We start from the raw sequence: 24,405 nt of genomic DNA, 5'->3' as shown, positions 1-24,405 counted from the left end.
GCATTTGCCATTCCCAGAGATTCTTTCAGACATGTTTGTCAAATGAAAACATCCATTGCGATGTGAATGAAAACCTTTGACCAAAACCACAAGACAGGGTTGATGGAAATGAGAGTAATCAGGAATAGGAAGGAGGCCTCTGGGAGACTGTGGGGTTTGCAGGGTTTATTGGGTAAAAGGACTGGTAGGGTGGTGGATAGGGCTCTTTTTTCCTTCCTCCGGGAGACAAGGGTGGGAGTGATGATATAGGGCAGGCCTGGCCTTCGCATGCGGCTCTTTGCCTGGTTTCGTGCGGCTCTTACGATATATTAAATTTTATGTTTTTTTTTTATGTATGTGTGTTCAATATTTATGTTGAGTTTGTGTACATGCACTTTGTATCTAAAATAGACATGCGAAACGCGTTTGGTATGAACCAACAGAAAACTCCACGCTCAGCTTGGAGGGAGGGAGGGAAAACCTTATTGTTGAGTAAACAATTGTTGTCAAGTTCGCTCTGAAAAACGCAGGGAAAAAACGCTCAGCAAAACGAAAATATGAAGATGAACACAGGATGTTTTAACTGAGTGGGAGTTTATATTTTGTAGTGGCTGAATGTAATAGGCTTTCTGCCGTGTGCCAGGCGTCATTAGCGCATTTCAAGGCTTCAAATCTTCAGCGCCACTTCAGCTCACTCCATGCTAACTAACATCGACCTGGAATTTCCTAAAGGGACTGAATATTGCAAGCACAAGGTAAAAAAGCAGATACAGTTGTTACAAAAATGTACAAAGCACTCACAGACCGTAACGCTTGTATCAACTGGCTTGGAACATCACTGGCCTGGCCTGTGGTCTTAGTACGGTAGGAGTCCATTTCTGTCATTATCATGTTGGTGTGTGACATGTAGGCAGGCCTACAGTAACTGTCTGAGCAGAGGTATGTGTCTCTGTCTGTCTGTCTGTCTGTGCGTGTGTGTGCGTGTGTGAGAGAGAGAGATAGAGAGAGAGAGAGAGAGAGAGAGAGAGAGAGAGAGAGAGAGAGAGAGAGAGAGAGAGAGAGAGAGGGGGGGGGGGGGGGGAGTGATGAAGGGATGGGGCGATGTTCATGTATGCCTGTGTGTATGATGTGGCTCTTTGCAGTAACACGGTAAAAAAGGCTCTTTTAGTCTCTGACTGGTTGGCCACCCCTGATATAGGGGATCATCCTATTATGTGGTTTCCATGTTTTGGGGGTTTAAGATGGTGTTGGCCGCCGGCCTCACACTCCCGAACAGTAGGCGGCGGTGATGCGTATCTTAACGTAGGTTGCAATCTTCCATTAAAATAGAAAAGAGAAAAGCCACAACCTGGCGATTTATCTGGAGTTGCTCATTTTTAACACGCAGTGCGCTTTTGTTTGACAATTCGAAAGCGTTCAAGCGGAAGATAACTGTAGCTATTCATCGTTGTTCTTTTGAGTTTTCTTATCATTCTATTGCTTCTATATTCTTCTCGATTGTCTTTGTTAACAAGGAAGACGGTCAAAGGTACGTTTTTCCTACGTAGTTAGCTAACCCAGTGTTAAAGCTAGGTACCTGGTATAGTATTGCCACCAAGGCAATGGTAGCTAAACGTTTACTTTGCGGAAAGTTGGTCAGCTAGCTAGCAAGTCCAGTTAAACGGTCTAAAATGTTTTTTCCATTCCTTATTATATTATAGCTGCTCTGTTTAGTGACAGTTCGTTTGGCAAAGCAAGGCCGCAACCAGCTTGACTATCCATGTTGGGCAGTTTGGGCCTACTGTAGACAAGTTGAGTACTGTGTAGCTACCTGGCGATGCTACATTAGCTAGCTAGTATTGGTTGCTGAATAGATGGCTACCCAACGAGTCAGCTAGCTAAGCTACATGTCGCATCTCATCAATTTATAAATCTAGCTGCGGTGTGTATATAGCCAGAACCAAACTAGATTTGGAAAGTACGAGTTGTTAAGACACTGATTTAGAGTTAGCTGGTAAACCCTGGTGCGTCAAGCTTGCAATTACATGCAATACAGTAAGTTGTCTACCTAGCGAACTATACTTATCAACTTTATATTTGCTAGTTGTGGCTACCACTTTATTTGCAGACAATCGCTTCGAGTGTTGGCTAGGTAGCTAAATAACTAGCTAAATGGTTGTAAACCTATTCAGGCTAGACCAGTGTGAGTCAGTGCAGCCAGCGTAATTGAAATGACCAAGGATCGCGCCTTTGCAGATGCGTAACATTGGGGCCTCATATAGCTAGTACGTTTAAAATATAATTATTATATAATTATAATAATTATTCAATAGATTGCATTCATTATATTAATTTGTCAAAGATGATTGCTACCAACAGAACGAAAGAACTAGAAAATACGTTTACACTACTGTTGTAGTTAGAATATCTATATTGTAAACCAGATTCCTTTCAAACAATCCTTTCAATAAGAATGCATGTATAAAATTCATAGTTTTGTTTGAATATTTCCAGAGCCATGGTTATGGCTAGGCATAGTATGGTACTTCACAATGGCTCATGCAAATCAAGTTCTTGGACCTACTTAACTCCCACCCTGCCTTGTTTTGACACAGAGAAGCAATGTACAACGGCATTGGCCTCACCACACCACGAGGCAGCGGAACCAATGGGTATGTGCAGCGCAACTTGTCGAGTGTACGTGCCAAGCGCCAACGGGATGAGCGTGGAGGTGAAAGGGATGAAAAGGACAGAGAACGTCTGGAGAGCCAGCTGAACCGGCAGCCCAACGCCGACATCCTGGAGCACCAAAGAAAGAGGCAGTTGGAGGTCAAATGTGCAGAACTGCAGGACATGATGGAGGAGCAAGGGTAAGAAAGGAAGTTGTGATTGACTATATAAAGGAAAAGGGGGCAAGAAGAATCAAATATTTGGTTGAAAGGGAAAATAAAAGGATAGGTGGAAAATTATGCTAATTAAGGAAATGAATGTTTAATATCCATCAGTTTACATAACTGTGTTGTTGATCAACAGATATTCTGCTGAGGAGATTGAGGAGAAGGTGAACAGCTTTCGTATGATGTTGCAGGAGAAAGAGGAGCCGCCCACAGCCCCAACAGAGAGACCAGCGTAAGCACAACACATGGCTCTGGAGTTATTGGGGGTCAACCATTTTTCATCTCATGAAGTTATAATTGGTGATATTCAATTGAATGTGGGGTTGAATAACACTAGGGCTGCAACTCACGATTATTTTAATAATCGATTAATCTGTAGATTCTTTTTTTCCGATTAATCTGATAAAAATTGGGCCCAAGCCGTTGGCGAGCACAACCATTGTTCTCTCTCATATATATTTATTATTTTCCCACACCTAAGGATCCCTCAATATTTGGACGACATAGACAACGTTGGTGTCAAAATGTTCGTATTGGTCCCTATTGCGTTGATTGTATAGGGATTTACGCTCCGTTGCATGGTTAAGGCTGAAATAATTTTTTTGTGGCAAAGTGCCTTGTGTGGCAGAAATGACCTCAGTGCAAGCCTAGCGTCACAACGTCGGCACACGTTAGCAAGGACGCATAGATTCGTTGTTCTAGTAAGACAGACAGCTATATCAGCGAGCCCTCAGCATTAGTACCATTGCTTAAAATCTAGGAAAGTTTGGCGTCATGGAGCCGACCAGCTAAATACCTAATTAGCACTAGCATTGCTACCTGCATATACCTGCAGCTGTGCTCCATCAGACCTAGCCCCGGTAAATTGTACAGATAAATAACTACTACACTTCTGTTGTGTGGGAATTACAGTAGCTAACCAATCGCAGGACGTACAAAAGCACATCCCACAATTTCCCCAGAAATTGTACCCTCTAGTTTAGTGTGAAATGCTTCCACACCTTGGATGACTTGGGTCGTACCTAATTCTCTGCCTCCGCCATGTGTTTTAGAACATTACGGGTGTCTCCGGTGGTATTTACGCAACCTCCGCTATGCTCTTTTTTTGGGGGGGGTACTCTGCTCCTCGCTCAACTCAATTGTTTTATTAATTTATGCTGAACATCCTTGCAACTTTGAGTCGTGTAATAGTCGCGCAACAACAAATCGATAATGAAACTCATTGCCAACTCTTTTAATAATCTAATTTTATCGATTTGTTGTTGCAGCCCTAAATAAAACATTTTGTAATTAACCGTTAACCTCCAATACGATTGTTTACCGGTTAATACTATTGGTTATACATTATTGCCAATTTAGCAATCTTGTCGCAACATTTTACCTTCCCTATGACAGTCGTATCAAGCAACTAGCGACAAATCTAGTGACTACTTTTGCTATCTATTTTTTTTTAATCTGTAATTGTACTTCAGTATTGTTTTTAGAATCATGCAGGTACATCCGGCCCTCTTAGATTCATGCTGTTTTTGTTTTATTAATCTGTTTTTGCTATTTAGAAATCAACCCCTTATGGGGGAAAAAAACTAACATTTGTTCGATTGGTATTTTTTTATGGGGTTACAGACACTCGTCCATTCTAAATTTGTAATCTTGTTGGTTAACGTGACCGGTGACTTACGTTTAAAATGTCATTCTCATAAACCTAATAAAATGCAATATTTTGAAACTCAGTGTGACCATTTTCAACAATTTGCCAATGTCTGACTTTAGGGTGACCGAGACTCACGCCTTGGCTGCAGCCAACCAGCAGAAGAATGACCGGCTGCGCGAGGCCTTCGGGATCTCCACAGACTATGTGGATGGTTCGTCCTTTCACCCCGAACGCAAAGAGCGAGAGAAGGAAAAGAGGGAGCAGGAAAGGCTGGAGAGGGAGAAGCAGCAAAAATACATGTGAGTAAGGGGAGGTGGGTGGATGGCTGTGGGGAGAAGGTGGATGGATGTGGGGAGGGGAGGAGGTAGGTGGGTGTATGGATGTGGTGAGTGGGAGGTGGTTGATGGATGAATGTGGGGAGGAGGCAGTGTTGGGAAGGATACTTTCTAAATGGATTTTGTCACAGAATGCCCAAAAATGTTATTTGTTACATAAGACAGTAGCCTAACTGAAGACATTAGACAGTACGCTAAATGTAACTAACTGCACATTGAACTGCGTACTACAAAAATCGAACCTCAGTCTAAGCTACCACAAGCTAATTTTAGCTAACGTTAGCTAGCACGTCAAACATGGCTAGTCAGTCTTTCAACAGTCTTTTTACATAGGAGAATGTAAAGTCGCACGTGAACTACAACTATAAAATAGCAAGGTGACCAGTAAAACTACAGCAGATGACTACCCCTGGCAAAAACCAAACAAACTGTAGGATGCTTCTTCAGGTTGGAGGTGGAGTCTTTGGATGCTGAAAGGAGGTTGCTGGGGGAAGCAGAGGTTGCGCCGCACAGTTATATTTTGTGACTGATCACGCAAATGGCTCATTTTTTCATTTTCCTATTGGGGCTTCTGGGAAATGCATGGACTTGCCTTAATTTATTTAGAGTGAATAAACTCGTGAAACATAAGTATATGTAATCCATTGATTTCAACAATGTAACTGTATACTAAATACCGACTTGTAACTAACGGAATACAGTTACTCGTACAGGTACATGTATTCTGTACTCCCCAACACTAGGAGGAGGTGGGTGGATGATGTTAGAGAGGAGGAGGAGGAGGGTGGGTGGAGGGATATGGGGAGTGGGGGATATGGGGAGTGGGGGATATGGGGAGTGGGGGATATGGGGAGTGGGGGATATGGGGAGTGGGGGATATGGGGAGTGGGGGATATGGGGAGTGGGGATATGGGGAGTGGGGATATGGGGAGTGGGGATATGGGGAGTGGGGATATGGGGAGTGGGAGTAGGTGGATTCATGTAGAGAGGGATGGGAGGAGGTGGGTGTGTGGATGAGGGGAGGAATCTCAAACCTGCTTGAGTGGTCAACATGTTTTAATTTGTATGTCATGTTTGATCCTCCTTCCTTCTTTCCCTTTATAAGGCTGGTAGAAGAGTCTGAGGACTCAGAGTCCACATCCCGAAAACAGAGCCGGAAGAAGAAAAAGAAGAACCGAGATAGGTGAGAGCAGAGGGAAATATGGAAGAGTGAAGGGAAATGGGTCTGATTAGTGCAGATATCCAAGATTTTTTTGCATCTGCATTGGATGTCCATGATTTCACCACGATGGTCACTTCCCCATTCTTTAATCAAGTCACCATGATGTGTGTTTATTTTAGTGTTTTGTTGTTGACTTTTTGTAATTTCTTCTTTAGCTCAGAGAGCATATCTCCTTCTCCTCGAAGGGAGAAGAAAACTAAAAAGAAGAAAAAGAAAAGGTTAGTTTTTACCAAGCCCCCACCCCTTGTTCATCGGTTTGAGGCAAAGGCATATATAGCTTTGCCGAGCCAGAACAACAACACAGCCAGGTATTCAAGTTTACAGTTTATTTAATCTGACACAATACGTTGGCAGTCATACTAAAAACACGATGCAATAAGTATTTGTGGTGAATTCCATCTAGGAGAGGCCTATATTTCGAAAAACCAAGTGAAAGAATACTATACAGTACTGATGGCACTGATTCTTGTAAAGTTCGCATAATATTTCTACTTCTTGATCAGACTATTACCCCATTCTACCAGATACACGATTCTACTGCAATACCTTAGTTTACTCACTTGCGACTTGTCGTTGCAAAGTATGACATGTACAGCTGGTTGCGAGCTTGCACGAGCCTCGAAGCTCGGAGCATGGCAAGCCACTGTACAGCGCAAGACTACGAGCCTGAAGTTAAGATGGCGCGGTCCTTTTCTCGCTCTCACTTGCCTCTCTGAAATGAACGGGATCGCCATCTTTAAAGATCTCCTTTGCTTTGGTCTAGTTATATACGTTTAGGGTTTTTGCTTTGAGAAATAGATTCCATTTTGGCATTCAGATTATAATTATTTTATACAGTGACAAGCTTGATGAAACTCTTTCTGAGTTGTGTAGGAACTACCATTACTGGAAATGTAATATACTTATACCAATTTTACAGAGACAAGTCAGAAGATGAGGATGAAAGTGACAGGTGAGTCTGGTATACTCTTGTTGACATTGCCAAATACATTTTCATAGCAGTTTAAGGATTTCTACTTATTGAACACTGCTGTTCAATAAGTAGAAATCCTTAAACTGCTATGAAAATGCTGAACACTGCTGTCTGCATGTGTAGCATTTGAGTGAATTGTGTTTAGCTTGAAGGTTTTGTTATTTAATATGAATTATATTAGGAATCATAAACTGAGGAATTTGTCTTCTATGGCACTAACAAGCATTTTCCCAAATTGAATTCTCTTTCAGTTCCTCCAATGAGAAGCGGGTGTCCAAGCGTAAGCGAGGGCAGAGTGAAAACGACAGTCCAAAAGCCAAGGCCCGGCGACAGAGGAGTGACGCCTCCAGCTCTGCTCATAGGTAACCATTGAGTCATGGGTGCAGCTACAATGCTTACAACTTTCTCTGAAGCGCCGATGATAGACATGTAGTCTAGAGATGTTTTGACTTGTGTGCACACTTAAGTATATATATATTTTTTACAGCCAATCCCCTGCACCACTGAGAGAAAGGCAGCAGAACCAGCATGTCAGGAGAGCAGAGGAAGGAAGGAAGGGGCGGTCTCCTGACAGGAGGGGACGGGGTCGTGAAGACAGCCCACCTCGACTGGCTGGCAGAGAGGTATGATGCATGAACCGTCCTGTGTCCTTCACTGGTCATCTTCTAAGACAAAGTCTATTCGAGATTGTGGATTTTGATCACTGTATAACTAGGGTGTGTAATAATACTCAGCTCACGATTTGATGAGTATATACATATTGTTACAATTTTGCATCACAATATATTGTTACAGCCTTATAAATAACACTTTCTGTGCCATCAAGAAAATTATTTTCCTAAGAGATGCCTGGCATGTGGTGTTGGTTTCCATAAATGTGAATGCCTTTTTTTTTTTTTCTTTCTTTGTGTTCAAAAAACTAAGAATGTGCACTTTCATATCTGTGTCCTTCAGAGGTCTTCCAGACATCTAGGTTCCCCAGATGTCCACCGGGGTGCTAAGGGACAACAAGAGAGAGAGAGGATAAAGGACAAACCAAAAGAAAAGGAGAAGGTGAAAGACAAGTCTTCTTTGAAGAAGAGATATGATTCTTCATCCCCCTCTCCACAACCACAGCAAGAGAAAGCCATGCGCTCTAAGAATGGAGAGGCGGATAAAGAGAGAGAACGGGGGAAGGACAGAACACAACAAAGAAGTAGACACAACTCCTCATCTGCCTCTCCGCCACCAAAGCAGCAGTCATCCAGGAGGCCAAGGAGTGGAGAAACTGAACAGGAGAAAGACAGAAAAAAAACCGTTCCTGCACATCAGGACAACTCCTCGCCATCTCTAGACAGGGCAGCAGCCAAGGGAGGGAGGAGTGTTGAGAAGGAGAGGGGAAAGGATCGAAATGTGTGTGACCAAGAAAGAGGGAGAGAACAAATGAAGAGGAGGGAGAAGGAGGTGTCTCCCCCTTGTGGGAGAAGCAGTGGAGGAAGGGATAAACACTCATCCCCCGACTCTTCATCTTCGACCTCTCCTGTCCCCATTTCCAATGGAAGCCAGAAAAAGAGGGAACGTGAAGGAAAGAGGGAAAGGGATCTGGAGGAGAGGTCTAAAGAGAAGGAGAGAGAACTCGATAAGGAGAAACAGGATGAGCGTAGAAAGCGGGAGAGGGATGGAGGCAGAGAGAGAGATGGTGGAAGATCAGGTAGACAGCCGGCTGTTGGCTCAAATGAAGACCGTCGTGCAGAGCGAGACAAAGATAAGGAGAGGAGAACTGAGAGGGAGAAAATGGCATCTGAAGGCAGGAGGAATGAAAGACCAATGGAAGAAAATAACAGATGGGAGGGAAGAGATCGAGACCTTGCAGAAATAGAGAGAGGGAGGGATAGAGAGGAGAAAGTGTCCAAAAAAGTAAAAGAAGATGGGGGCAGCAGTGACAGTGACAGTTCCTCCTCTTCCTCGTCCTCCTCCAACTCCTCTTCTTCTTCCTCCTCCTCGTCCTCTTCCTCGAACAATGAGAAGAAAAAGGGGCCTCCAAGCAAAGAAAAGAGTGACCCAAAAAAAGAAGTCCCTACTCTAGTCTCCCCTCCGGCCATTAGCGCTGCCTACCACAGGTATTTGGCCAATGGGGGTAGAGAGAGTGCCTCTGAAAGTGACGTGCAAAGGCATGTCCAATCAGGGAAAGAGAGAGATCGTGAGAGTAAAGGAGGAAGAGGAGACAGGACGACACCCTCCAAGAGGGAAAGCCCAGCCCCTGCCGCCTACAGGTCGCCCCAGCGCTCTGCACCGACAGAACGGGCCAGGGGCCAGGAGCGGTACAGCCCCACGGAGGTGGAGAACACCAGCCCTCGCCCCTCCCCTCCTCGGAGAGGGCCTCCGCGAAGCAGCCACAGGTACTCCCCCGCAGACGCAGACAGGGAACGAGGGACGGAACGGGACTGGGCAGATGCGAGGAGCAGCACAAGGAGGCCTGAAAGGCGCAGCCCCCTCACGCGTGACAAAACGAGGGAGAGGAGGAGGTCCCCAAAAGCACCCGCCCAGCAGCGATGCTCCCCAACACCACGACGCACGCCCCCGCGGCAATACCAAGACCTCCCAGCTCGCTCCCCGAGCCCCCGACGGCACTCGGCACGCTCCCCACCCCGAGGACCCAACCCCCCGCGCCGCAGCCGCAGTCGGGAAGTGGAGCGGGACAGAGCCAGGGACAGGGGAGGGAGGGAGCGCTCCAGAGAGAGGGCCACCAGAAGGAGTCGGTCAAGGAGCCCTAGGAGACGAAGCCCCTTGTACAGGTAAGAGCAGAAACTTCCACACAGGTTTAGGTCAGCGGCATCTAGATTGAACGTAAACTCATGGCGTAACCAGTCAGCGGCAACAAGGGGGTGTCTGATCAGATCGATTTGGTATTGCTGTATACTGGACACTTTGCAAATGTAAAACGGGCATTTAGAGACCAGCACTGATGTCGGTGGTCAAATTATTTCGATTGAACTTGAAACCCTATATTTTCAGGTCCCGGCGATCCCCCTCTCCAGCTCGACGTCGGAGAAGCAGCCGCTCCCAGTCAGGGGAGAGAGAGAGGAACAGGGAGAGAGGGAAGGAGCAAGAGCAGAGGGGGCGCCTACCTCTCAAAGGTGGGCTCCCAGCCCGCCGATCTGCCTCCTCCTCCTCCAGCACATCCTCTTCCCAGTCCCCCTCACCCGTCAGAGGGAGGACAGAGGCACCTGGCATTAAAGGGAAGGACAGTGGAGCCCAGAAAGTGGACAGAGGAGACCGGGAAAAAAAGTCAAAATTGTCCCCTTCACCCCTGCCCTCAAAAGAATTTGGGCCCCCTCCAACCCATTTGGATAGCAAGGCCCTCTCCAGAGAAATGCGTCAATCGGACCCACCTCGCTCCAGGTTCTCAGCTACCTCCCCACCAGGGATGAGGGAGACACAGAAAGGTGAACAAAGGAACCAAACACTCCTGTCACGTAGCCCAGCCCGTCCTACTGACCAAGCAATTGGGGAAGAGGGTTCCGTAAATGGGAAGGGGGCAAAAGACGTCAAGAAAGCAAAGATGAGCAGCAGTTCCAGCTCCTCGTCTTCTTCCTCTTCTTCTTCCTCCTCATCCTCGTCAGACAGCTCAGACTCCGAGGCTCAGCAGGGCAAACGGTAAGGAGGTTCTGAAAACATGCTTTACTTGGTTTCCTTTTCCTCAGTGATTGTTGCGTGTAATTATGCTTGTCATATGTATTGACCACCCCCACCAATTTTAGTGGTGGAAAGACAGCTGCTGCCCATAGCTCCTCCTCATCCTCTGAAAGTGAGAATGAACAAAAGAAAAAGAGGTATGTGAAATGTCTAACTGTTGAATTGAAGAGGCATATTTAAAATCCACTGTCAATATAGTCCTTGGTTGCATGTAAGAAATTGATTTTTTGTTGTTGTACTACCTACTTGTACTATTGTTGAATGCCTCGGTTGTAATTGACAACCCATCATATACTGGGAATGTCCACTATCTCAAAGTTGATTGACAATGTGATGTCATCAAACCCCTCACCTCTTCCAGCCCGCCCCGGCCTCAGAGGGTGCCAGCCGATTCGCTGAGAGACTCGCGCTCACTCAGCTACTCTCCTCCGAGACACAGACAAGCCACACATTCACCACACTCTCGCAGGTTAGTAATCAAGTTGCACAAGACACCTCAACACCAGTGCTGGATCAAACTGCATGTGAAGAAAGATTATGATAACTGTGTTCTGTCTTTGTTGTTTTCTGTTAGGACTGGCAGCAGGAAATCTCCTAACCGGACAACCTGCAGTAGGAGGAGACAATGAGTCCCCCAAATCATCCGTTTCTCCTTCGAACACGTCTATGCTTGTCAATTGTACCTCCATAGATTTTATAGGGAGGCTTTGCATCGATCTGTGAAGGAAACTTGAGCTGTATGATCTGCTTTTGTTTCTGTGTGTAGTCTCAAGTATAGACAAGGTGCATATGCAACATTTGAAGATAAAATAAATAAAACACTTTTTAAAAAATGATATACGGAAAAACTCTCAAATGTTATTTCATGCTGCACGGTCAACACTTGTGCAGAAGGACATGGTTGTGCAGACTATTTGAAACTCAACACAGTGCAATCATTGAACATCAGAAAGGAATGTTTACTGCGCTCTCCCCACTTGTGTTGTAGAAATGCCCACGGATAAAGTATTGTTTAAATGTAATGTGTTTCAAAACTGTTACTTATTTCTTTGTGAAAATAATGAATGATAATAAAAACAAGCAGCTGTGTAATGTAAGGCATGTTGAGAATTATTTTATTAATGCAAACCACAATCGACCTCAAAAGATTTAACTTCGTGATTAGTAGGATTTACATGATCTCCCAGAGTTCCTTTGTAACTTATAGTGACGTCATATTTCGTCGACTGAATTTGAAATATACATACTCGCAGAGCCCGTATACGGACACAGACATTCTGATGCTCGTTAGTTTTGCTGTGGTGGGACAAAACGCACCGAGTTGCATGCAAAATGGGTCCTGTTGAGGTAAACGTGTCCTGTTTATACGTTATCCTTTTAACTTTAACTTTTAAATGAGCTCTAGGCAATTTCCTGTTTCTTAAACAGACGGAGAGCGGACAGAGGCATTCTGGTTTGCTCGCTCCATTGATACGCTAGGTTACTTACAACAATTTGATAGATAGCTAGCCAATAAATGTAGCATCTTTAGTCTGTATCAGTCATATGAGGCCATTTATTCGTATAGTTGCCGACCTGCATATTAACATTTGGCAGTAATGCAATTCCACTTCCGTATTATCCCTCTGTTATTTATTTCAACTATAGCATCTCCACATGTCCGTGTTCTCCCAAAGTTATTCTCCCTGTGGTCGATTTCTTGCTGCGGGCAACAATTATGGGGAGATAGCAGTGTTCAGGTGAGACTGTGGATGAAGTTAAATAAGTTTAAGGGGAACATTTTCGTTGTGTCCAGGTGCATACTTAGTCTCTTATCTATCCAACAGTCTCTCATCGGCTCTAAGCTCGGATGCAACGGAGCTGAGCAAGAAACCCATCCTTACTTTTACAGGTTAGTCATTCAGGGGACGGCAGAACCTTAACCCAAGCTGATGTGTGACTTGTAATTAAGTTTTTCTCAGTCTTTTCATACGCCACTGATGTCATCAGTTTAAGATCTCATCCCTTTCTCTGCACTTCTTAATTTCTATGTAATGCAAAGTTTCAGGAACCACTCCTGTATTGCATTTAATTCACCATGGCGTTTTGTTAAGACATTAAAACAAGGTCTCTTGCTACCACCAACTACTGCAATTGTTCACTGTTGAGTGTATTGTAGAGGATTATAAACAAACAATTATCAAGGCATAATCAAATACACTAGATGGAAAATGTAATACAGGGCTCATTTTCATTTAAATTATCATGATCTCAGTCATTTTTACACATCCAAAATTGTATTTCGATTTAACCTATTCTCCTGTTTTCCCAGCTCACGATGGACCGGTTTTCTCTCTCATTTCCACTGACTCTCACCTGCTCAGCACAGGCAATGGAGAGATCAGTGCCTGGAGCTGGGTGGAGCTTATCAAGAGGGTAAGGGCCAAGATGGTGTCCATATATATATCCTCTCTCTTCCCAGGGGAAGTAATATACAAAGTATATACAAAAAAGCAGTATTTTAAGTGCCACTTTTCCCCCCTCAAGAATACCAAGGCTTCTTGGACAAGAAGGCCAAACTACAAGTAAGATGTCTTATATTAATTCAGACAATATCTGACAGTATATTTGTTGTTTCTATTTCCTTCACTATTAAACGGTATGTCTGTGCCGTACATACCATTGTATTGTTAAGATTTGAACCTGATTTAGATCATTGTACATGTAATGTCTCGTGAATTGGTGAAAGTCACTCCTCAGGTATGTAACAGGCCACCCGCGTCAACAAATTGCGAGCTTTTCTTTGACGTAGGTGGTAGTGGTTGCGCTTGGCATCTTGGATTTACAAAACGTCTGCTGTAAATGCTAAGAAAATCAGCTTCCAAGCCACTTTGAAGGTCAATCTTGGTGTCAAAATGTACATTTTCTTGGTCAATAAAGGTGCATGCAATAAAGGTATTGAGAATATAATTAGATAATTATTTATGCTGAAAATATATTAATATATTCATTCTGGATACAGAATATAAACTTATACTGAACTTTAATGATACACGAACAGGGGAAAAGTGGTGCACTGAAAATAACAAACCCCTTCCCTAAATGAATTTCCCTTCGTGATAAAAAAATATATATAATCCTCCAGCAAGTATGCTCACTGCAACTAATATAACTTTCAGTGCGGTATCGTGCTCAGACTTTGTCCAACAGCATGCGGGGGAGAGAGACATGCGGAAACAGTACGTCAGCCCCCCCCCCCCCCCCCCTGGATTTTCATTTACCTTCTCCCCTCCCAAAATCAACCCTCCTTTCTTACAAGTTTGCAAGAGTATTCAGTTGATGTCACATTTGCAACTGCGAAGACCTGTGCAATTCCACTGTGCTTTTTTGCATGAGCACCTTGCCGTACAGTCATTTGTACAACTGCATTTGATCAGTTTACTGCAGGCTTTTGATGCGATTGGCAGAGTGCTCCACACAGGAAGCCAGGCCTGGCTATCTCCATCCAGTATCCATCCCCATCCTTCAGGGCTGGGTATTGGCTGCTGGGTTTTTTCAAATATTGACCAGATCCCAGACTGGTAAGTGACTCGTTTCACATGTTGTATCAGTGCTCTTTGGGTTGGTGGAATATGTTCCATTGCTTTGGTCTTCTGGCAGAACAACTCTTTTCTTGCATAAGTGACCAATTCCAAGTCACTTGTTTTGTCAGAAAGGACAACAGTGTAGCGCTCCAGACATTGAAAGTGTTGGGCATCTATGGTCACAGGAGTGTGCGGATTTGCTGCTATGTAGTTGAAGGCCTGGGTGACCTCTGGGTAGGAGTTCCAAGCAATCCATGCTAACTTCTTCCCCTTCCAGCAGAATGCTGAGGTTGTGTCACAGCCTGTGTAGCAGTGGAAGACTGGACTTGTTGACTTGTCTTTGCCCAGAGCGTGGCTGATGGTGTTTATACGCAGATAGGTGTAGTTCTTACCAGTGCCAAAAGCAATCCAGATGTTTGCAGCTGGATACTGGGGGAGCAGGGCATGGAACTTGCCAATGAGGATAATGACATCATGTGTATTCATGGTGCTCACCAAGCAGGTAGAAGAGCCATGCTCCAGGGCATCAAGCAGATGGATCAGTATCCTGATGTCTGCCTCTTCATGGTTGCATGGCAGCATGGAGTGGCTGGTGACTGTGCCGACCACTCTGGTTCCCTCTGGCCACACAGTGGACTCAATCTTCCCTGAGAGAAAGGTGAAGAATTCCTTCTTGTTCTTAAGGTCACGCAGGAAATCTGGCCAATTCCCCGGCAGCTTGTTCTGACCAGACACCTTCCCTCTATCGGCATGCTAGAGAATCTGTTTGTGGTCTTGTTAACGACCCAATGGCTATGTTCTTCATATTCCCTGTGAATGGATGAGGGCAAGCTTCCATTTCACGATTGTGGACAGGGATCCATTGCGCGTAGTTCTGGTGATCAAGGGCAAAGAACCATGGAACAAGAGCCTTGAGTGTCTCCACATAGATTGGAAAATCCTGTTCTCTGTGGGCCCGCACAAATATCAGACCCAGAAGTTCCATGTTGAGGATGGTATCCCAGTACTGGAATGTTGGACTCTTTCTGATCACGTCTTGTCTCCAGGATTCTTTGGTCTTCTCATCATGTGGTCCCTCAGGCATCATGTCCAAGACGGCATTCTGGCGTAGCAGATCTGATGGCAACGGCAGGCAGGACAATGTCGGGCGCACGCTTTGTGGTTTTAAAATTCTCTAATCTAACGTCAACTCTGCAGAAGTTGCAAGTGCAGACAGGTGGAGCAAACAAAGTGTGAGCTATAGTTTGAAGGGTGTTCACTAACTTTTTTTCTGACAAAAATAATTGGGAAATTTATAGGAAATGACAATATGGCCATTATAACTAAGATAATTGTCTACTAATGTGCCTAATTGTGTAAATATCATGCAAAATGATCTACTGTTGGTTAAACATCACTTACTGATATTACTAACATCTTTACAGCATTCATTGACCCAGAAAATGTAAATTTGACACCCAAGATTGACCTTCATAGGTTTTACTTGCGAACAGCTTGGAAATCCAAGATGGCCGCCATCCACCATCTTGATTAAGGCCACGTTTACACATAGCAGGGTATTTACAGAAACAAATATTTCTGCCCCTCCGTTTTCAAAAATAACGTTGTACACACAAGTACGTTTTCAAAAATGTTTCTGTTTACATTACCCCGCATATACGCCCCCGAGCGCCATCATAACTATGCCAAACCTGTAGGCGGCAGTGTAATGTGAAGGATAAAGCCATGCAAACCAATCAGAATTTTCAAAATCAACAACAATTACGAATAACACGATCGACTTCCTTCACCTTTCAGGAGCGAGGTTCATTTGTTTGAATGATTCACAAATGTGATGCACAAATGAATTTCGTGATTCAGAAATGTAACGCAATTCACAAATAAATGACCCCATTACGCTAGTTGTGTTCGACCTCATGCATCGCCGGCAATGCCGACAGCCGGCTGCGTTGAAGCTGAGAAAGCCATTGGCTCCTTCAAGTCAGCCCGGCTGCAGGCGGCTGCAGGCGACCCTGGCGCTGCATGAAGTCGAACCCACCTATTACTATAAACAGGGAGCTCACATGACGTGATGCTTTTTTAGTCCCATACTGTGACGTTTGAGAACCTAAAACTCCGTTTAAGCTAGTGCGCACGCAAACACAAAAACTTGAGTTTTCAGAAATCTCCACTTTGGCCGGAGTTTTTAGAAATGATCGTTTTCCGTGATACAACCTCGTGTAAATGAAAGGCCAAACCGCATGAAAATATAGGCGTCTTTCTTCCGTGTAAACGGGGCAGAAGTGGAACTGAAATGTTATGTTCTACTATCCATTTGCATACTTTAGCAAGTCACTGTATATCCAAACCCTGATAGTGTAACTGAGACGACACAGTAAATTATTATTCTTTCAAGTAATAAGCCCCCGTTCAAGTGTTGAACATTAAATTAGCTGCACTGTCTGTAGAGATCTTGAGATGAAGCCACTTTTTTGTTCTAAATCCAGGCTATAAGCCGCTTCGAAATATAAACCGTACAACCACAAGAAAACTGTAAAATCGGGGGTACAAGACACAGCTTTATTTATAAATATAGAACCAAGTCGATTACAAACACACAAACGAGAGACTCAAGAACAGCACACAATTATACGGACACAGGCAGAATTATGAATATATAAACATGTAGCCATGACACATTCATTGTACAGACCAAGGTCAGTACTGGGTTTATGTCAGGAACCTTGGGGTTACCATGGATGACGAGTTCTCCCTCACGGTCCACATTGCTGCTGTCTCCCGGTCGTGTAGATTTACCCTCCACAACACCCGGAAGATCAGGAGATACCTGTCTGAGCAATCCACCCAGCTGCTAGTCCAAGCACTTGTCCTCTCCAAGTTGGACTACTGCAACTCTCTGCTCCCTGGTCTCCCAGCATGTGCAACCCGCCCTCTTCAGAGGATTCAGAACGCAGCGGCCCGCCTGGTCTACAATCTACCCAGACGCTCCCATGTTACCCCGCTCCTCATCTCTCTCCACTGGCTACCCATCATGGCCCGTATCAGATTCAAGACCTTGGTACTGACCTTCCAAGCAGTGAACGGGACTGCACCCGACTACATCAAGTCTCTCCTGCAGCCTTACACCCCCACCCGCCACCTACGTTCTTCAGACAACTGCCTGATGGTCCCACCGCTCAAGACCGCCCAGTCCCAACACAAGCTCTTCTCCTGCCTGGCCCCCCAGTGGTGGACTGTTACAACCCAACCGGTTGAAAACGTAATTAACAGAGGACACAGGAGACCAAACATTTGACAATTCCAAACGTAGAGTTTTATTGATGGAAACATCCGTTTGCTCGTCTTTTCTCTTAAAACTATGTGTTACAAAAACCCCTCCTGTGCCCTGTAAGAAAAAAGAGAGAACAAAGGAAACTAACGTGGAGAGCCAGCAACAAAAGAAGGTGCGACACCGGGCCAACCCTTTACAGGGCCGTCGGAACCGGAGCCAGCACCTCTACCAGAACCCCCCCCCCCCCCCCCCCTTCCAGCCAAACTAACAAAGGAATAACCGAGAACTAAACGGCCGGTCTCCCCAAAGGAAATTAAGGCGCTGCTCAAACCAGTGCTCGAGGAGACTGATCACGGAGCGGAAATGGGCGAGACTCTCGACCGCCCTCTTCCGTGACCTTTATAGAGGCTCCAATAAGCCTCGACCAACCGGATCTCCCCAAAATCCAGCATGACGAAATACTTCGGACCAGTAATTCGGAACAAAGGTGCACCGGCACCTAACATGGACTCAACTCCTCATCTCCATCAGAGACACTGACTGTCTCTCCACCTTCAAAAAAAGGCTCAAGACGCACTTGTTCCGGGAGTACAACAGTTCTTAGGAATGGTTTGCTGGACCCAATGCTAGTTTCCTCAAGTCTTACAATGACTCTTGCTTAGAGACTTGTTGCTCTTGTTGGTTAGTGGTAACTGATTTAAACTGATGTACTCGCTGCAAAATATTTTTTATTGTTGCTTGCTTGTCTACAAGTACACGTGCACTTATAGCGACTCATGTTTTTTAATTGTAACTTGCTTAACTACAGGCTCTTATGGTTCTTCCCTTTGGCACTTATTTTGGTTGTTGGCTACCCGCAATGTTTTGGGGCTATCTTGTTATTATCAGTGACCTATGCACTTTCTAAAGCTCTCTCTTGGAAGTCGCTTTGGATAAAAGCGCCTGCTAAATGAATAAATGTAAATGTAACCTAATAAAACCAATGGGTCAGTTCCAAGAACTAATTGTGAGACGAATCATGCTTCATGTTTTGGGGCTATCTTGTTGTTATGATCAGTGACTTATCACTTTTGTAAAGCTCTCTTTTGGAAGTCGCTTTGGACAAGTGTCTGCTAAATGCATAAATGTAAATCACAGAAACTTCAATTATTTAAAATACAAGATAATAATACACAAGTTATTGACAAATTTATCATTAAGTAATGTCCTAGGACTATTGAATTTGTTCACTGATGTGTATGTGCGTGCCCACACGAATGTTGTTCATATTCTGTTTATTCCTGCCACCAGATCCAGCTTGGAGATTCCAGAGATTAACTCCATGATCATCAATCCTAAAGTGAGTACATTCAAATAAATGAGTATGGGGTTGATTTACTTATTCAGAGAATTAGAGCACATAGCCAATGTTCAGTTGATTTGAATTAAGAAATTTTCTATCACTGCTTTCTACCTTTCTCAATACCTCAGGATAACAGTCTTGTAGTTGGTGGAGGGGACAATAACATCCACGTAATGGATATGGAACATGGAGTCTTCAAGGTTCAGGAAAACATTCAAAGAATCCTTGTACTTAATTATTTAAAGCTGAAACTTAATATTTTCTCCTCCTTTTACCTTCTCATATCACTTTTATTATGTATTTTTTATTTCTCTCAATAGTTAGTTCTTCAGGGCCACACAGACTACATCCACTGTTTGAGTGTGAGAGAGAGGGAGGGAGAGATTCTCTCAGGTGGAGAGGACGGCTCTGTGAGGATATGGGGTGAGGGACAGATGCATGCACCTTCACACACCAGTTTTCAAGAGGTTATCATTTAGGATAAGCCATGTATATTCAATATAAATAGTGTTGTATCTGAGCGTACTGCATCTGTTTTTTAGACAGTCGGACTGCCCAATCCGTGCACTGTATTGAAGTTTACAAATATGAGGTAAGAAATGAAAGTCAAGAAGTGGGGGCAACCTGTATGGAGCTAGAAAGCTGACAAAAGTATCTGAATTTGAATATGAAAGATCAGAAATATTTGTGTGTCGAATTTCATAAAACTGAAATATTTAGCTGTTGAATATATAATATCTGAATTATTTGTATGCCGAATTTAATAAAACTGAATTATTGTGATACAAAAATACACATTTCTAAAATTCAGATTGCAGTAACTCAAATTCTTGAAATTCAGATTGCTGAAATTCAGATTCTTGAAATTAAGATTGCTGAAATTCAAATTGCGGAAATTCAGATTCAGATTTTGTCTTAACTAGGCCAAAGGTGAAACAGCTTGCTTTCACAAGAAAAAGTAGACGATTTCATAACGACCGAACTTTACCTCAGAACAAACTAGTTGGAGGAATACCCAGATCACACATAAGTATCTGGGATAGCACACATACGTCCCGATGTGTAGAAGATACGTCGGCAAGATCTAGTATGGAGATCGTTGGCATTTGATTGAAACTGACTTCCAGACAACGTGTGGACAATGAATCCAATCACACCCGGCCGCACTACAGATATATCCTGTTAACCATAGATAACTCCTTATATTTATGCTGTTAAATACTATGTCCGATCTCTGACAGCAAATATTTCACTATCCATAACCGATCTGAAATGTCACTTAGGAAATGAACATAGCCTATAGGCTGAACATTGACTTTGATAGGAATAAGGAGACAATGAAAAATATGCTTGACCATCCAAAATTGGCTATTAGTAATACAGTAGCTAGCTAGCGTGACTTGATTCAACCTGGATTTTCTGTGTGGGTATTATAATTAAGAGACACAATTGAAGTTCATGATTTTATATCAGGCTGGATGTTGATGCCATCAAGCTCTTAAAAGAACTCCAACACAGAAAAGAGAACAACGGAACATAAATATATAGGCTATAGCTTTGCCAGTTGTTCCGCGTCTTCCATCGGTCTCCGCCGCCCTCTGACTCTATCTCGACTCACTTGGTAACAGTAACTGCCGATTTTGGCAAAGGAGAAGACACAAGTTTTTACAAGTTTCATAAGCACTTGCTCCATACTCTTCCTCCAACGAGCAACTCTTAGCTTTTGTTCTGGGGTAAAATTCAGAGAATGTCTATATTCGGTCGTTCTGAAATCGTCTACTTATCCCTGTGAAGGCAAGCTGTTTCACCTTTGGCCTAGTTCAGACCAAATCTGAATCTGAATTTCCGCAATCTGAATTTCAGCAATCTGAATTTCAAGAATCTGAATTTCAGCAATCTGAATTTCAAGAATCTGAATTTCAAGAATCTGAATTTCAGCAATCTGAATTTCAGCAATCTGAATTTCAAGAATCTGAATTTCAGCAATCTGAATTTCAAGAATCTGAATTCCTGCAATCTGAATTTCAAGAATCTGAATTCCTGCAATCTGAATTTTAGAAATTAGTATTTTTGGATCAAAATAATTCAGTTTTATTAAATTCGGCATACAAATAATTCAGATATTATATATTCAACAGCAAAATATTTCAGTTTTATGAAATTCGACACGCAAATATTTCAGATGTTTCATATTCAAATTCAGATACTTTTGTCAGCTTGCATGTCAGGTGCATCGATCAACAGGCCTGGGCAATGTGATAGAAAAGCATCCATCGTTTCATATTATGCTCTATAGTTTATATTGCTGTGCCACGGCGCTGGATTATAGTAAGCACTGGGCACTGGATTATAGGAAACACTCACAGCAGGCACATATTGTGCAGTAATTAGCGAGCGTTTTGTAGGGAAATGAAAACAGGTCGCACTAAAACAATTATTTGCACTCGCGCAACTGCTCCCAAATATATTTTGAGGTTGCACAGAATACATTTCGGGAGCAAATGCGACTGGTGTCAAATTCAAGCCTTAATAAAGGAGAAAAAAATCTAATATGAGTAAGTACCTTTTTAATTGTTGAGGACACCATTTGGTCGTTTAATATTTTAGAAAAATCATTGAATTGACAGAAATTGTGCTATATTGTGATATGGTTCCTTTCATATCCCAATAATGATATATATCAGGACATGATTTTTGTTATATGCACAGCCATATAATATTATAATAATTATATTATTCCGGGTGTACAACTTTTGAACTATTATATTATTCTGGATAGCAGTACAAAAGACAGGAAATGGGCTACAGAATAACCCTCCCAAATCTTTGTTGTCCTCATGTTGAGCTAGACCTGTGCCCGCCCCCAGTATGGCAAGTGGATCTCCTGCCTTGCTACAGACTCTGACTGGATGGTAAGATGTCCAACAACTACCATTGATCTTTTTTTCTAGTTTTTTTCCCCCAGTACCTTGTGCAGACGTTTTTTTTTTTTTTTTAATTGGCTGAGCACTCAGCCTCAGTAATTGTTACAATTTGTGAAGTTTTTATGCGCTGTAGGTCTTATGAAAGAGATTATACTAAGAATGTTTTAAAGCACTTGACCCTGTTGATCAGTGGCATATCTAATTTCCAAAATTAAAATATCAAGTCACTCTTCAGTTTCAGGTATCACATTTGTAGTAACCTGTTAGTATAGAGGGAGTCATACATTTAAACAACCACTTTCTCATTGTGCTGCTCTCCTTCCTTATCAGCTCTGTGGGGGAGGGCCATCCCTTTCTCTCTGGCACCTTCGATCCATGTCCCCCACCTCTGTCTTCCCCCTAGCAGGCTGTCAGCGACAAGCAACCTTCTACCAGGACATGGTGAGACTTCACTCTGGGTGTTTGATTTTGTGTCTCCTTAACTGTTATTAGATGTGTTTTGTCCTTTTTTCAGTCTGCACTTGGTGCAATATGGACTTTTGAGTTACATTTACATTACAGTTAGTCATTTACTCAAATGTTTATTTGAGTTAACATTTTTTCCAACGCCTCCACAGATCCTGTCTGTGGGTGAAGGCCAGTGCGTGTCCCACTGTCTTCTGGGGGGCGAAGTGAAAGCCCAGATTCCCTGCACCCCCCACTCACTCAACACTTTGGCTTTTAACCGCAACAGCACCGAACACAGGGTAAGCAAATCCACCGTAACACCCAACCATCCTCTTTGGTTTACCTTCCGTCTGAGAGATAGGAAACTACATAACCATGATTGACATGACACCACAGAGCCAGATAAAGTAGCTACCTGTACCCTGCTCTCTCCTTTTCAGCCCTTTCCTGACACTGACCCTCCACACCTTGTTTTTGTGCCCATTTCAGCAATGATTCAGTATAAGTCAAGGTTAATGTGTCCTGACGACAGAATTAGATGCTGTTTGAAATGTAATGGCCTCATCAGTTATTCGGGTTTGGTTGCTTTAAACATAGATGCCCTGCGATCGACCCTGCTTCGCGTGGTTGACTTTTCTGTCGGTCTCAAAATAAATTGTCTCATATCCTGTGTTTTGGGTTATGTTTTGCCTTGAGCCTGCCTGGTGTGTATTACTGTTCATTCACCAATCCGAGGCTTTAACCCACCCCCTGACTTTTGAGGGGGGACAACAGGGGACTCCTGCTAATTTAATTATAGCACCATCAGTTTTTTCTGGCATTCTTTTGTTTGCGTTATAGCATATGATCATGCTCTCAATTTAAGTGTTTTTCAAACACAATAAGAGCCAAAGTAGAATGCAACATGTGCAACAGGTCCTATCTACCAGTCTAATAAACCCACTGCTGTCTGTCTCATTAATGTTAATCAAAGAAAATCACTTGCTGTTCTTGATTGAATAACATTTGTAGCTTTAATAAGGATTATTTTAAAGTAAATCAAGTATGTTTCATGAAATAGATCTCTGATTGTAGTCCTTGAAAACCCCCAAAATAGTGCTTGAAAAGTCCTTGAAAATCCTGGAAATTCATTATACCGTATCTGTACAAACCCTGTTTTTATTAACGCTGATTTGCAAGGAATGCAACAACAGTTAGATAACTAAAACGCCTAGACTGTAGGCATGTAAACTAGTTTAGCTTGCTAACGCAAGAGCATAGGTAGAAAGTGTGATGATTCAGCCTTGTTTATTAGCAATGGGGCTAACGCGTTATTATATGGAAATTGTTACCCTGTCCGGCATGGCATACTTGCCATGTTTTAGCACGCTGTTAGAAGAATGCATCCACAATGGGAGTTATACTCTGGCTTAAGCACCTAACTGCATTTGCATCCTTTTGTGCAGATACAAGTTGTAATGTTATGTTTATTTTATGTATTACTGGAGTTAATTTACTCTTCAGCTCCACCCTAATGCAGCTATTTCAGATATTTATTTTTCGATAACACTGATGCAGCAAAAGCAGTGTTATTTTTTCGAGTCATGTTTGCATAGACATGTTTTCATGTATTTTTTTTTTGTCAACATACATTTTTGTAACAATCTTTAAATAGGTGAAGGGTGATTGTTATTCCAGTAAAGTTATTCCAAATGATCACTTATTTTGTTATTGATATCTTGATAGCCGTGGTTGATCTTTTACAAGTGTGGAGTGACACCCCTCCAGAGTTCCAGATCATTGTGTGGGTACTGACTGTAGGTTGATCTTGTTTGCATGATCTACCAACAATCATAATTAAAATGTATTTTTTTCCACAGGTGCTGACAGTAGGAGGCAGCAGTGACCAAGTAGATGTATTTACCAACCTGTCCTATAGAGCATTTTCCTTGTCCTTCTAAGGCACATCTTACCATATTGTTGCAAAATGTGTTATCTTGCTGAAGTAATTAAGTGCGTATAGTATTTAGAGTAATTGTATATGGATGGACATTAGTTATTATTGGTGAAAACTGATGTTTTTATTCCATTAAATATTTGTCTACATTTGCTTTTTATTCTCATTACTAATTATTATTGATCAAGACTGGGGTTTTGTTATTTTGACG

At 43.0% G+C, this 24,405-nt stretch overlaps 2 protein-coding genes across 3 annotated transcripts; both read left to right on the top strand.

Annotated features, from left to right (window-relative positions):
- The first annotated feature begins 1,302 nt into the window (after positions 1–1,302).
- srrm2 (serine/arginine repetitive matrix 2) lies at positions 1,303–11,808 on the top strand. 2 transcript variants are annotated; one of them, XM_084676603.1, is made up of 14 exons: positions 1,303–1,507; positions 2,574–2,828; positions 2,992–3,087; positions 4,626–4,805; positions 5,947–6,024; positions 6,219–6,281; positions 6,983–7,015; positions 7,288–7,398; positions 7,524–7,659; positions 7,991–9,810; positions 10,031–10,672; positions 10,777–10,848; positions 11,073–11,180; positions 11,286–11,808. In XM_084676603.1, exons 2-14 carry the CDS (start codon positions 2,581–2,583, stop codon positions 11,338–11,340), a joined length of 3,642 nt encoding a protein of 1,213 aa, XP_084532729.1. In that variant the 5' UTR covers positions 1,303–1,507; positions 2,574–2,580; the 3' UTR covers positions 11,341–11,808. The 2 variants fall into 2 exon arrangements, with proteins under 2 accessions (XP_084532729.1, XP_084532730.1); XM_084676604.1 differs by lacking the exon at positions 1,303–1,507 and adding an exon at positions 1,876–2,013.
- Positions 11,809–11,916: 108 nt separating this feature from the next.
- thoc6 (THO complex 6) lies at positions 11,917–24,346 on the top strand. The gene is made up of 13 exons (XM_084676605.1): positions 11,917–12,058; positions 12,359–12,450; positions 12,538–12,602; positions 13,023–13,126; positions 13,238–13,275; positions 18,836–18,884; positions 19,016–19,087; positions 19,208–19,310; positions 19,430–19,479; positions 21,737–21,799; positions 22,142–22,252; positions 22,429–22,557; positions 24,118–24,346. Exons 1-13 carry the CDS (start codon positions 12,044–12,046, stop codon positions 24,196–24,198), a joined length of 972 nt encoding a protein of 323 aa, XP_084532731.1. The 5' UTR covers positions 11,917–12,043; the 3' UTR covers positions 24,199–24,346.
- The last annotated feature ends 59 nt before the right edge of the window (positions 24,347–24,405 follow it).

The sequence above is a fragment of the Hypomesus nipponensis genome, chromosome 17, assembly GCF_054491055.1.
Source record: "Hypomesus nipponensis isolate SF chromosome 17, ASM5449105v1, whole genome shotgun sequence".
NCBI classification, from domain to species: Eukaryota; Metazoa; Chordata; class Actinopteri; order Osmeriformes; family Osmeridae; genus Hypomesus; species Hypomesus nipponensis.
Note: the sequence above shows the minus strand (reverse complement) of the source record. Positions and strands in the feature narration are given on the sequence as shown.

Bases quoted from the DNA above. Each gene is read 5' to 3' on its own strand.
- srrm2 (XM_084676603.1), top strand. From the start codon at position 2,581: ATGTACAACGGCATTGGCCTCACCACACCACGAGGCAGCGGAACCAAT. The intron at 3,088-4,625 runs GTAAGCACAACA...GTCTGACTTTAG, and splicing joins GCCCCAACAGAGAGACCAGC to GGTGACCGAGACTCACGCCT. The intron at 4,806-5,946 runs GTGAGTAAGGGG...TCCCTTTATAAG, and splicing joins GAGAAGCAGCAAAAATACAT to GCTGGTAGAAGAGTCTGAGG.
- thoc6 (XM_084676605.1), top strand. The intron at 21,800-22,141 runs GTAAGATGTCCA...CTTCCTTATCAG, and splicing joins CTACAGACTCTGACTGGATG to CTCTGTGGGGGAGGGCCATC. The intron at 22,253-22,428 runs GTGAGACTTCAC...ACGCCTCCACAG, and splicing joins CAACCTTCTACCAGGACATG to ATCCTGTCTGTGGGTGAAGG.